This window comes from Mya arenaria, chromosome 12 (genome assembly GCF_026914265.1).
Source record: "Mya arenaria isolate MELC-2E11 chromosome 12, ASM2691426v1".
NCBI lineage: Eukaryota > Metazoa > Mollusca > Bivalvia > Myida > Myidae > Mya > Mya arenaria.
This window is the reverse complement of record NC_069133.1, coordinates 59,369,887-59,384,051: the sequence shown is the minus strand read 5'-3', so window position 1 is coordinate 59,384,051 and position 14,165 is coordinate 59,369,887. Positions and strand designations below refer to the sequence as shown.

At 37.5% G+C, this 14,165-nt stretch overlaps 2 protein-coding genes across 2 annotated transcripts in view; both read left to right on the top strand.

The window, feature by feature from the left end:
* The window catches only part of LOC128210214 (caspase-3-like), a 119,194-nt gene extending 112,589 nt beyond the window's left edge, over positions 1–6,605 (top strand). The window contains exons 2-3 of the mRNA XM_052914417.1: positions 4,703–4,807; positions 5,017–6,605. Of these exons, the coding sequence (XP_052770377.1) occupies positions 4,703–4,807; positions 5,017–5,841 (930 nt within the window). The 3' untranslated portion in view covers positions 5,842–6,605. The remainder of the gene's footprint in view (positions 1–4,702; positions 4,808–5,016) is intronic.
* Positions 6,606–9,599: 2,994 nt separating this feature from the next.
* On the top strand, positions 9,600–11,804 carry LOC128210213 (caspase-3-like). The gene is made up of 2 exons (XM_052914414.1): positions 9,600–10,174; positions 10,421–11,804. Exons 1-2 carry the CDS (start codon positions 10,049–10,051, stop codon positions 11,432–11,434), a joined length of 1,140 nt encoding a protein of 379 aa, XP_052770374.1. The 5' UTR covers positions 9,600–10,048; the 3' UTR covers positions 11,435–11,804.
* The last annotated feature ends 2,361 nt before the right edge of the window (positions 11,805–14,165 follow it).

Genomic DNA, 14,165 nt, shown 5'->3' with positions numbered 1-14,165 from the left:
AATTCAATCTGAAAAGGATACAGTCATAATAATTCAATCTGAAAAACTTACAGTCGTCACACTGGCAGTTGTTTGTCATGATCTCTTTGCAGTTTGGTTTTGCCATGATCTCTTTGCAGTTTGGCTTTGCAGTATTTTGCAATGTTTTGCAGTCTTTTGCTTTTATACCAATTAGAGCTTTCTTGCATTACAAAAAGGCGAACATCAACACGTCACTTTTGAACTTTTCCCTTGTGCTTTTCTTAATGGTGGCGAGGTAATCATGCCTCATCTCTCTCAATAACCAGTCGTTAGTTTCTATTTTACCCAATTTCTTGTAGTATCGTTTCCTTTCCTTAATGTGTGCTAACGCAACTGGATGGTTCAACCAACAAGCAGGACAAGAGCCATTGTATTTATCGAAACAGCTTGGACACGCGGAATGTTCGAACACACAGTTTTTCATAACGAGTAGGAGATAGTCAATGTTACTGTAACCACCACACCACTCACAACATCGAAAACGTTTTCCGAATCTCTTATCATACGAATATTTTGACGTGTTTAACATGTTTGACATGTTTGACATGTTTGGATCTGTATCGGCTGTATCGGCTGTCATAATGTATGTTTGTGTGTTTGTATGTGTGCATGAGTTCTTTGTAGCCACCACAAATAATGGAATACAGAAAACGGGGGTGAAAATAAGGGGGGGGGGATTTTCAACAAGGGGGGGGGGCCTTTTCTATCAGCCTATTTCCCCAAGTCCATTCCATTTCCATTTTCATTTTTCAAACATCAAAACAAAACTTCACAGTTTGCTGTATATACAGTATTAACAGCAATGTCTTATTTGAATTCATTCTCTTTAATATCATATAGATTAATAAGGTTTAACCTTCCTGTTATAGTTTAATTACTGTCTGTGTCAATAGCTTTGTAAGAGAGATAACCGTTATTTGCGTTTAAATATATTCCATTTCAAGTATATTCACTATACCAAGGTACGGCTTCAGACACATCTACACACTATATACACAAGGCACGGCTTCAGACACATCTACACACTATATACACAAGGCACCGTTGCACGCTTTATAAAATTGCCTTGAAACTCGAATATTCATACGTTTATTGTATGATCATATTGTATTTCCTAACATGGTAAACTGATAACAACGAACGAGGTAAAATGAGCTCAATATGTCAATATCAAATCGCTTATTACACAAAATGATGAGTCGACTGCGTACTAGGGTCCTGTTATCATTGAGTGGACCCTGGGCTTATTATCATTCTGCACACAAACACCTGTTACTTGGGGCCTGTTATCATTGAGCGCACACGCGGCATGTTATCATTGAGCACACAGGGGGGCTGTTATTATTGAGCGCAAAGGGGGCCTGTAATCATTGGCACACATGAGGCCTCTAATCAATGAGCGCACACGGGCCTGTTATCATTTAGTCAAAAGGGGCCTGTTATCATTTAGCGCACAAGAGGCCTGTTATCATTTAGCGAACGAGGGGCATGTTATAATTTAGCGCACGAGGGGCATGCTATCATTTAGCACACATGAGGCCTGTTATCATTTAGCGCACAGCGGGCCTGTTATCATTTAGCGCACAAGGGGCCTGTTATCATTTAGCGCACAGAGGGGAGTTATCAATAACACACAGGGGCATTTATCATTGAGCCCACAGGCGGCACGTTATCATTGAGTACGTATAGGTTTGTTTATCATTGAGCACACACGGGGCCTGTTATCATTTAGCAAACAAGAGGCCTGTTATCATTTCGCAAACCAGGGGCCTGTAATGATTGAGCACATATGGGGTCTGTAATCATTTAGCAGACACGGGGCCTGATATCATTGAGCGCATAGGATGCCAGTTATCATTGAGCGTGCAGAGGATCTGTTGTCATTAAGCACACACGGGGTCTGTTATCATTGGATGCACATGGGGTCCTTTTATCAGTGAGAACATATGAGGCCTGTTATCATTGAGCAGACATGGGGCCTGTTATCATTGGGCACAGACGGGGTCTGTTATCATTGAGCGCACAGGGGACCTGTAATCATTGAGCACACAAGGGGCCTGTAATCATCGAAAACACAAGATGCCTGTTATCATTGAATGCACATAGGGTCTGTTATTATTGAGCACACAGGGGGCCTGTTATCATTGAGCACACAAGGAGCCTGTTTTAATGAGTGCACATGGGGTCTGTTATCATTGAGCGCACACGAGGCCTGTTATCAATGAGTTCACAGGGGGCCTGTTATTAATGAGTGCACAGGGGGCCTGTTATCAATGAGTGCAAAGGGGGCCTGTTGTCAATGAGTGCACAGGGGGCCTGTTATTAATAAGTGCACATGGGGCTTGTTGTCAATGAGTGCACAGGGGGCCTGTTGTCAATGAGTGCACATGGGGTCTGTTGTCAATGAGTGCACAGGGGGCCTGTTATCAATGACTGCACTGTGGGTCTGTTGTTAATGAGTGTACTGGTGGCCTGTTGTCAATGAGTGCACAGGAGCCCTGTTGTCAATGAGTGCACAGGGGGCCTGTTGTCAATGAGTGCACATGGGGGCCTGTTATCAATGTGTGCACAGGGGGCCTGTTGTCAATGAGTGCACAGGGGGCATGTTGTCAATGAGTGCACAGGGGGCCTTTTGTCAATGAGTGCACAGGGGACTTGTTGTCAATGAGTGCAAAGGGGACCTGTTGTCAATTAGTGCACTGGGGGCCTGTTGTCAATGAGTGCACAGGTGGCCTGTTGTCAATTGAGTGCACAGGTGGCCTGTTGTCAATTAGTGCACAGGGGGGCTGTTGTCAATGAGTGCACAGGGGGCCTGTTATCAATGAGTGAACAGATGGCCTGTTGTCAATAAGTGCACAGGGGCCCTGTTGTCAATGAGTTCACAGGGGGCCTGTTGTCAATGAGTGCACAGGGGGCCTATTATCAATGAGTACACATGGGGTCCTGTTGTCAATGAGTGCAAAGGGGCTGTTGTCAATGAGTGCACAGGTGGCCTGTTGTCCATGAGTGCACAGGGGGGCTGTTGCCAATAAGTGCACAGGGGGCCTGTTGTTAATGAGTGCACAAGGGGCCTGTTGTCAATGAGTGCACAGGGGTCCTGTTGTCAATGAGTGCAAAGGGGCCTGTTGTCAATGGGTGCACAGGCGGCCTAATATCAATGAGTGCACAGGGGGCCTGTTATCATTGAGCGCACACGGGGCCTATTGTCAATGAGTGCACATGGGGTCTATTATCATTGAGCGCACACGCGATCTGTTATTGTTAAGCGCACAGGGGGTCCGTTATCATTGAGCACAAACGGGACTTGTTGTGACATAAATATTTCATTACAAAACTACACATATTATATGGAACCATTTCCAACGATCTGATTAAAAGTAAATACTAGTGATAGGCAATCGGCTTGAATTTTAATGATCGATTAATCGGAGACCCTGATCGATCGATTATCCGATTAATCGGCTGTAATCGGACAGTATCACAAAAGCATCATTTTCTACTGTATATATCAATAAGGACCTTAGTTTTCATGTGTATTTCATTTCAGAAAACAGGTATTATTTCTGCCATATTGAATAATTCTAAAAATTATATAAAAAATAAATATTCCAAGGTTTATGAAGTAAGAGAACATTTCATGGTGAGGTTTACGTAAGTTGACTAATAAATTAATATTATTTAAATATTTTTATATATTATTACATTATTAATTAATATGTAAATTATTGTAAATAAAATAAGACATGGTTGACCATGGCGTTTGGTTGATAATTGCCCCAGTGCAAATAATTTTTGCCGGAGGGTACTTATTTTTCACTGGGGCAATTTTCAACCATGTCTTTTCCTGTATGATACATATGTATTGTCATTTGGACAAATTTATCAATGACTTATCTAATTAAACAGGTTTTGAACATTCAATTGAAAAACATGAGACATATCAAATTGGTTTTGAATGGCATTTGCTATTAAAAAACACGAGTAATTCGAAATTAAAATAGCAAACCTTTCCTCACGTATTTTCGGAGTATGACGGCAAACATTTCCATTCTTCAAATATTTCTTGCTTTTACATCGACTGATCTTGACGTTCATTTCAATATGTGAGCACAGCTGGGGTCGATCAAGCCTAGTTTCATAAGAATCTGGGCTTGAATGACCAAAACCATTTCGCTGGATTAATTTGGACTTTTCCAACAGCTGGGGTCCGTTATCCAGGGTATTCAAATATTTTGAGATTGATGTCCCCCTAACGTGACCTCCCCCAATCGTAACAACTAAGCCATCTCCGGCAAGCTTCGAGATAGGCCATATCTTGATACTAGCCGAGGAGTTCCGATTGGACCTCCCCCTAACCGTCCGCCATCATAAAGCGAAATTGAACGAAAGAAAAACTAAATGAAAGTACTGTTAAAACTCAAAGTAGCGGTTAAATCCCTTAGCTCTAAGTTACTGCGCTATATAAGTTGGAAATTTACTAGATTCAAGCAAATATTATTTTTTTCGATCATTCGATTATTGAACAATGAGGTCGCCGATCGCTGAATTATGAATGTCTGCCGATATAATCGATTATCGGCGATCATCGGCCCATCACTAGTAAATACGTTAATATTATATATCAATCGTACGAGAGGCTCGTTTATAGGGTACGGTCACAATATATTTCTTATCGTTTCAGGACGCTAGGGCGTTTGTTTCTAAGTTAATGTGTGGAATAATGCGAATTGGGAGAGGTGCCCCTAGCTTTGATGACGTCACGATGGAAGATATAGAAAACGAAGATGTAGGTAACAATATATAATTTCAACTGCGTTCGAAAGAGTACTTCGTTCACGATAATTCTGTAACCGTACTTTATGATCATTCGTGTTGGTCCCCGCTTGCTTAAATTAACTGTAATGGTAAATACCTAAATTAAACATACTAATGTAGAATAATGTTAATTCATAATAATTTAGATATCGTGTGCTTAGATCATACACTTGTTTTCAGTTCTATCGCCGTGAGCCGAAAATAACGAGGAAAGAAATGCTCTCGGACGTGTACAAGATGGATTACGAGAAGCGTGGCAAAGCCATTGTGATAAACAACAAGAACTTTACGCCTGATATGGTCAGACGTGGTTATGGTGTCCGTACCGGTACTGATATCGACTGCACACGTATTTGCAAACGTCTAGAAATATTAGGGTTTGACGTTGACCGTCGCCACGACGCTACGTGTTTTGAAATAAAAGAAGCGTTCGCTTTAGCAGCTCAGGAAGATCATAGTGATGAAGATTGTTTTGTTGGAGTGTTGCTCAGCCATGGCGAAGAAGATAAAATCTGTGGTACAGACGGTACAGTCGAACTCCAGGACATTTTTACGTACTTCAAGGGGAACAATTGCAACACACTAGCTGGAAAGCCAAAACTCTTTTTCATTCAAGCTTGCCGAGGCCATAAATTTGACTCTGGCCAAAATTTAAACACTATAGACGCGAAAAGGGGTTACGACGATGCCTTTGAAAAGGCAGAAGACATCCGAATCCCAAACGAGGCTGACTTCCTGTTGTCATATTCGACAGTACCCGGCTTCTATTCTTGGCGCAATTCAACAAACGGTTCGTGGTATATTCAGGGGCTGGTTCATGTTCTCGATCAGTATGGTACCACACTTGAAGTCCAAAAGCTACTTACAAAGCTGAACAAAATTGTTGCATACCAGGATAAATTCATGTCAAATACAAATGACCCTTCAATGCACGGAAAGAAACAAATCCCGTCGTTTACATCCATGCTTACTAAGGACCTCTACTTTCTACCAAAGCAACAATAGAAAATCAACATGAGTATGTGCTTGGTGGTTTACCAATCATTGATCAGTATGTTTATTTTGGAAACTATGAAACCAATATATCGATAAGAATCGCTGTTTGACAATGTTTAAGTGCCAATGCTTAAGTAAAAAGTGGAACCTAGACTGTACATACCATAATGGTTCAATACACAGATGTTTGCCATTATGAAATAACACATGCCATGCACCAAGTATTAAGTTTCTTATTTAAAGTGTCTTAAATTGCCTAAAGATTTTAGTAGGCATGAACATTGTTTGTGTTTTTGTATGAAAGTATTTTTGTATTGCTAGAGTTTATTCTTCAAATAATACATTAACTTATAAGTATACAAGTATCATTCCACGTGATAGGTTCAAACACTTATTATCTAACAATTTTATATTCATTCTTTAAATTTAATATTTAAATGTATTCCTATATATATTTACAATTCATCCTGACGTGTGATTAGTAACAAGTGCATTAATTAAAAATAATTCATTCATCTTAGCAGTAAATATATATGTAACTCATTGTTCCCAATTTCGATGATTAGTATTTGTTTATAAAGTACTTTATATCATTCCATTGCTATTTGACATCCACCCAAAAACATACGGACTTTTTTTATTTTATTTATAACTGCTTTGTTATTGATAAAAATAATACTAATGGCAAATAGTTTAAATTAATATGTCCATTATTATCTATTTTATTTTTAATACTCGTATGTATGAAGAATAAAAATAAGCTGATTAAACAACCACTGCTATTCTCTGTTTTTACAAAAAAAAAAACGCTTTTAAGTAATAGTTGCTGCATCCACGAACGGAGTTATTGAAATTTTACACGAGTGCGTAATCGCGAGTGCACAATTGCTATCATGAGTTAAGTGTGGATTTACCGTTTTGAAAAGCACAACGTTCAATATAATAAGCGTTGAAACGTGAAGAAAGTTGAAATTTATCCGCATTTCAGTTATTGAACGTTGAAGCTCCGCCTCCTGCTCACAGTTCCGATATGGGAATTTATATAAAAAGGCGAAAACAAAGGAAGCATGGTATTAAAAATTATACCATGTTCTGGCCGGTCTAATGCCATAAATTTATCATCTTTAGAATTGCATTATTACGTATATTCTCAGTCAAACTTGAGATTCAACATATCAGTGCTCAGTTATACTATCGTACGAACACTTTGTCGCACTATCGAAAAGTGTGATATATCAGCGATATAAATGGTTTGAACAGCGGACGACAATCGTATGAAGACAACCCCCTATATGAGTTCACTGCAAGGAATCTAACTCTGACTCCATGGGGCTACAACGCAACATGTTTTCACTTGGAAAGCTAAATAAGTTTAAATTGATGTCGCAGAGGGTTGGTGTTCGATTATAACCAATCGCTCGCGATTGAACATTTATTGTTGGCCAATAAATGCAGACGACCTCTGAATCCCAAAGGTTAATAGTTCGCGGATGGGCGCCTACCCTCCCACACAAAAGACTTCCCACGACCAGTTTGAACGACAAAGCTGGTTGATGCCGCAGCTAAAATCCCTATCTGAACTTAGTGTATGGAAATCTGCTAGGCTCCCATCGGCAACTTTTGCAAACTACAAACCTTTTAACAAATACTCACTTCAATTGAATATCGAAAACGTTCGATCGGTGACCGGTCGTGGCTCTAGTTAGCTAGAGCTCAACGTTAACAGCAATCTATTGAGGTTGATGGTTACAATTCTAACGGAACATGCCTGTCATTTTAATACACTAGAAATATGTAATAGTAATATGACTTGAAGTAACATTTTAATGATTAAGAATGCCCTCCTTAATCATTAAAATGTCATCTAACTGTCTTAAAATACTACCTCACTGGCTGGTACATTGTCGACGCAAAGTCTGACACAGGGATTGTGTATCAAATGACTGGCAGTAGGCGGACCGTTGAAATTCTTAATGATTAAGTCTAGTACAGTCAAACCTGGTTGAACGGTCACCTGCTTTAAATGGCCACCTGCCTTAACGGGCCACTCCAAATTCCCCCCGTACGTTTTTACTATATAATGTACGTGTATTAAGCGGCCAACTGTCTAACGCGGCCACGGCCACTAATTTTTGTCCCCATGAAGCCATATAAACACTAATTAGCGGCCACTAATCCCTTGTCACTGACACTTCCGCGTATAGATTTTTCCAATACACAGCTTTAATTGCGTATAGAAGTTTACGGAAAAGAACGACGGCCTCGGGTATCTCCGTCATCCAATGAAAATGAATATTGCATCACACGATTGCCATGCGTGTTTACTTATCGTGAAATCATGTTTATTTCACGTCGGCGAATGTTTTGATCAGAATTGACACAGTTAATGACACAATTAATAAGATAATTAAATAATTACGAAGTTGATTATTAAATACCGACAAAAACACCGGTTATTATGAATACACAGCTTGCATTGTCATTCGAAGGCGTGAAACTAGTTACGATTTTTATTCAATTCAATATTATTTTTCGAAGTGCACGGATTTAAATTTCTATGAACGGATATTTACACAATGCAATGTTCTTGATATTTTTTTAACTTTGATTATGGCTGAAAATAAGACTAATCGAAAGTGTTTGACTCTAAAAGAAAGTGTCGAGTGTATAAAGTTATAAGAAAACGACCGTAGTGCAAGAAGTGTTGCAAAGATTTTAACTGTGGAAGGACTCAAATAAATTTCTTACTTTTCTTAATTGTGGAGGAATATGAAAGCAATAGAAATCCAAACGCAAAAAGACAGAGGAAAATGACAGGACATGAGGAACTGAATTAACTAAATTGTGTATGTACATGTAGTTGTGTAAATGTGTAGACTGATATGTGGTGTGTTTTGTTTATGCTATGCATCAACATTTATCTAATGTACGGACTTCTTTAAAAAGTGAACTCAAAAATGTGAATGAACATGTAGTTGTTTATCTAATGTATTTTATTGATAAATTTAAAATAAAGTTATTTTATATATACAAATGTATTTGTTTTCAACCTTCTTCAATAATATTGATACAGAGGTTACTGATTGTGGTGTGAGGTGGTGGTTAAGAAACATACTCCATCTCTGAATAAAGCTAAAGAGGCGAAAATGTCTAACCTGGATTAAGTGGCCACCTGTCTTAAGCAGCCACTTTGATCATTTCCCAAGGGTGGCCACTTAATACAGGTTTGACTGTACTTAATAATTGCTTTTCTGCAATTTCATTGGCTTAACATGTATTTTAAACAAATATCGTATATTGTTGCCATTTGATGTTCTCTGCTCAAATAAAGTTATAAATTAATTTTGTGCCTTCAGTTTCTTATAATAAGTATACCATTCAAATATGAAAGATTTATCTTTGTATAGAAAACAGAACCAAAACTATTTCCACTAAATATCTTTAAACTCAACCCAAACATACTTTTCAGTTTACGACACGAGACAACCAGTACATCTAGCATTGCAAAATACTCCTGGTTAAAGTACATGTACTGCCATTATAGTTTATACAAACATAATACCTGTAATGCAAACGATCATTACGGTTCACAATTAAGCAATGGAACACTCTCTACACTCAGCAAAAATAGCCATACCGAGTTGTTTAAAACAAGATCATATCATCGGAGCGAATAAAGCTTTTGTATTGATTAACCAAGGCTAATATTTAAATAATAAACTGTATAGCAGGAAATCATCTTGAAAGCAGATAACAACCAGAGTAACGGGAATACAACGAGAAAAATGCAAACACTGATTGATATTTAATCGTACGTCTCCATAGCTTCAAATTAATTTAAACTTCAGGTTTAACACCTGTAATTTTGAGATATGTTTTATTATGAAACCAACTAAATAAAACCGGTGGAAAAGAAGGATTTGTTTGAAAGACTATTAATAAAAGTTGTTATTTATGCACTGGAGATTAAAACTTAACTATAAAATTACTGTCAGGGTATATGATAATAATGTGAACATGTCAGCAGTGAATTCAGACTGATATAAACGGAAGGAATGATGTTAAATGGAGTGACGACTAGAGCTGAAAAAAATTTGAACCATTTCGAATGAACAAGGTGTTCTATAGACAAAAAGTAACAAACAAGATTCAGGGTATTAAAAAAACAGGGAGCACAAAATATGACATAATTCAGACAGAGGATTGAAATAGTGACATGAGCAATCCGGACAGTTCAAATGACGACACGGATGGCGCTGTAGACTATGCAGACGATACAGACGATACAGATGCACTGGTATATCTAACAGTTGACGCGGAAGGCATTGAACAGATTCATCTGGTAAACAAGCTTACAATTTGCTCATTTTTTCTTTAGTAAACTTTTAATATTTGACATGAACATTGACTAGTTTTTTTTACAAAAGTGCCAATATTTTACGAACGTACTGAACAAGAGAACAGTCAATGTTTGGGTGCAGGATTTGTCCCTTTTGTTTGTCTTGCATTTATCTTGACATTTTAAGATAAAATGAGATAATTTTTAATAAGAGCAATTTCGTTTCGATAAACTTCTTTTGGTTTTCAGGTCTACGAAGATCTAGCCCCTCGATCATTAGACAAATCTCGCATGCCGATAGCAGGCTTCTCTTCAGGTGACGTACACTGCTTGAACCGTCCCGGAGGACGACGTGCCATCCTTATCAACAACACGAACTTTTCAATTGCCGAACCTCGATATGGATCTAACGTCGATGAATCGACGTTTTGCCATCGTCTTAAAAACACGCTCGGATTCTACGTTGAGCGTTATCATGATATTAGGTGTACCGAAATGCTGGATGCATTTGCAAGGTTTGCAAGTAGAAAAGATCACGCGACGATTGACGTATTTCTAGCAGTAGTCTTTTCACATGGTAGCGACGGACGAATATGCGGTACTGACGGAGAAATACATTTGAGCAAGTTGTTTGCCATGTTTAATGAACAAAATTGTCCAGGTCTAAAGGGGAAACCAAAGGTGTTCATTATACAGGCTTGTAGAGGAGAGAAAAAAGACTCAGGTGTAAATGTTTGTGTCAATTATGGAAAAAACAAAGCAGTGAATTATTTGAGAAGTACACCTGGTAATCACAATGTAGATGCACTTAACGATGACAATGTAGAAGATGATGTACATCCAAATGGCGATGATAATAATACACCCACTGAATCATTTTGTTATCCCAATGATAATAACAGAGGAGACAGCTACGAGCTTTTTGGCGATGCTCCAGACGCCAAGGGTAATAACAGGGACGATATTGATGCCTTTCATTTTCTAACGGATCCGGAATTTCTTATCTGCTTCTCGTCTGTGGCAGGGTATTATTCATTCAGAAACAAAACAAACGGTTCCTGGTTCATCCAAGCATTAAATAAGTCCATTGATGAAAGCCCGCATAGGTTTGACTTTTTGAAAACGTTGACCAAAGCCAATAGAATTTTATCCTATAGCTCTCACTTTATGTCCAAGTCGAAAGACTTTAAACTCGCAGGCAATAAGCAAGCAGCATCCTGTATGTCCACGTTAACCAAGGACTTGATTTTTGTGAAAGTATAAGTATACCAGATCATTCTAGTGTTTTGAATGTCTGAAGCGACGCACAGAATTGCTTTTTATGGCTTTGATATATGAAATATATCAGTATATAAATCAGTAGGGTATTTTTTTGCATTAAGAAAGTCACTTGATACGAGGATTTTGTAGCAGAGCTTTCGGTTCTATGACTTGTTTTTTACCGCGATAAATGCATTTTGTGATAAAACTTGGGGCTGACAAACGTAAAAAATGTTAAGAGAAGTAATTTTGGATATACATACATTTGGATAAGTTTACATTACTAAAAGATACTGGGTTTGGGACAGTGGACATGAAGGATGTTTGTGGTTGAATTTAGATACAATAATGAATCTTACTAATATTTCTATGATAAAGCAGTTAAATTATTTTGATGATTGAATATGATTATGATTTTTTTTTTTTTTTTTACATTTTAATAAAATATCTAAAGTTTCCGCAAGATGCTTCTGTAAAACTGGCCCTGTTTTTCTAACATTCCCCTCAATACTATACATTTTGTTCAATCAGACCGTGGTAGTCTTGCTAATTGTTGAGTATACAAATTTGTGATTTCTATTTAAATATCATAAATGCTCATTTTTGGTAATAAATGCCATTAAACGTTTTATAATTACTTTTTATTTCTTTCCACACATATATTCCTGTTTCTCTATCATACCCCCTATAAACTGTAAGAGTATAGAATGAACCTTATTCATGCAGAGCTTGTGAAACTAAAATCATTAAACATTAAGTTTATAATTGTTAATATTACAGCGCCTGGGATTTGTAATCCCCAAAGGGCTGCGTCCGTCCCCATGGTTTCCGATCAATCTGAAGAACGCTTCGTCCCAGGGTTATTAAACTATGTAGGCAGGTTGGTCAAGACCATCAGATTAGGCCTTTTGATTTTGAGGTCAGTTGGTCAAAGGTCAATGTCGTGGTGACCTTTAGATGATCTTCAGCTGGAAAAAGGTTATCAATATAATGTTATTATGAAGAACGCTTAGACTCCTATGATCTTGAACTTTCGATGTAGGTAGGACATGGCCTTGATATGAACTCTATTGATTTTGAGGTCAGTGGGTTGTTAAGGTCGTGGTGACCTTCAGTTAAAAATCGGTTAACATTTATTATATGAAGAACGCTTTTGCTCAGGACTTTCAAACTTTAAAATCAGTTTGGTCATGATCAGCAGATGAACTCTCTGCTTTTTAGATTAGTGGGTCACAGGTAAAGGTCGTTGTGACTGTAAGCTGAAATTACGCAGTTTCATATTATAATTGAAAAACGTTAAGCCCTAGACACCTCGTACTTGGTAGAGGTCCCTTAAACATGAATATTACCCAAACGTGTTGGACATAAGTTGATCAAAGGTTAAGGCCATGGAAACATTGAGCTGATAATCAGATTTCGTTCAATAACTGAAGAATATTGTATCAAGGTACCTCAAACCAACTGTATCTCCGTTAAGTCATGTTTCAAAATCCGTCGTGGCGCCTTTGATGGTTTGAAACAAAATAAGACTAGTCCATACATTGTATAGTATTTATGGGTCTACCTCGCAATATGTTTTAGCTTGGAAAGCTTCAGAAGTCGGTTTTGATGTGGCAACACATTGGTTGTCGATTATAACCAAACGTTTGCGATTGGACATTTATTTTTTGGTCGATATATATACTGGCGAACGCTTGGAACGAGGAGGAGACTAGTCCGCGAAAGGTTGTATTCCATCCGACAAAAAAGACCTTTCCATGACCAGTTTGGTCGGCAAAGCTATTCTATGGAGTAACAAAAGGAAAACCTTGCCAAATCAAGTGCCTACACTACCACTTCCAGTTAATTTTGAAAGTTACCGATCGGTGATCAGTCGTGGCTCTACTTAGCTCCGGGTCAAAGTTAACAGCACTTTATTTTGAATGCTAACTTCACTTTTAATGGAACCTCAGTCAATGTTTTATACTAGTGATATATAATGATGATATTGCAATTAGACGGTCTCTATTCAAATAACGTTAACAAATAATATTGTGTCTTCAGTATCTTATAATAAACATAGTCCATTCAAATATTATTTTTTCTAATCTTTATATAAAAATCGAACCAATTAAATATATTTAAATTCAATCCAAACATGCTATTGTTTCGGTTTACATTCCACTGTTACCATATGCCTAAAACTTCAATTCATTTAGCATTACAGAATACTACATGTTAAATAAATATATGCACTGCCATTGTATTCAATGCAAACATAATATCTCATGCAAACAATACTGTCAATTCACACTTAAGAAAGGGAACACTCTTTCCATTCAGCACTAACAGTCATACCGAGTTGTTGAATACAAAACTAAATTGTCATGGAGTAAAAAGAGATTCAACAATGCTCATGTTTGTAAAGCAAATTGTTTAGTAGGAAGATAATTAATTTTAAAGCAGAATAAGAGCAGGGTTACAGAAAATAATTGAAGAAAAGGCAAACAATTATAAAGATGTTTATCCTATCTTTTTGTGTTTTTTTTTTCAATTTTATTTTCTCAAATATACATGTACATCATACATATATTCATAAAGTATACAAAAGTCGTGTACCAAATTCAATCATGAAAAAAAATATTTGGGTGTTCCTGTTTTTTGGGTGTTAGTTAAGATAAAGAAGGCAAGAAAGCAATATGGATGAAATTTACATTCTTACATTGGTATAAACTTGCGGTATTCAAGAATTAAG

Coding starts and splice junctions, on each gene's coding strand:
- LOC128210213 (XM_052914414.1), top strand. CDS start 10,049: ATGAGCAATCCGGACAGTTCAAATGACGACACGGATGGCGCTGTAGAC. Junction 10,175..10,420: donor GCATTGAACAGATTCATCTG/GTAAACAAGCTT, acceptor TTTGGTTTTCAG/GTCTACGAAGATCTAGCCCC.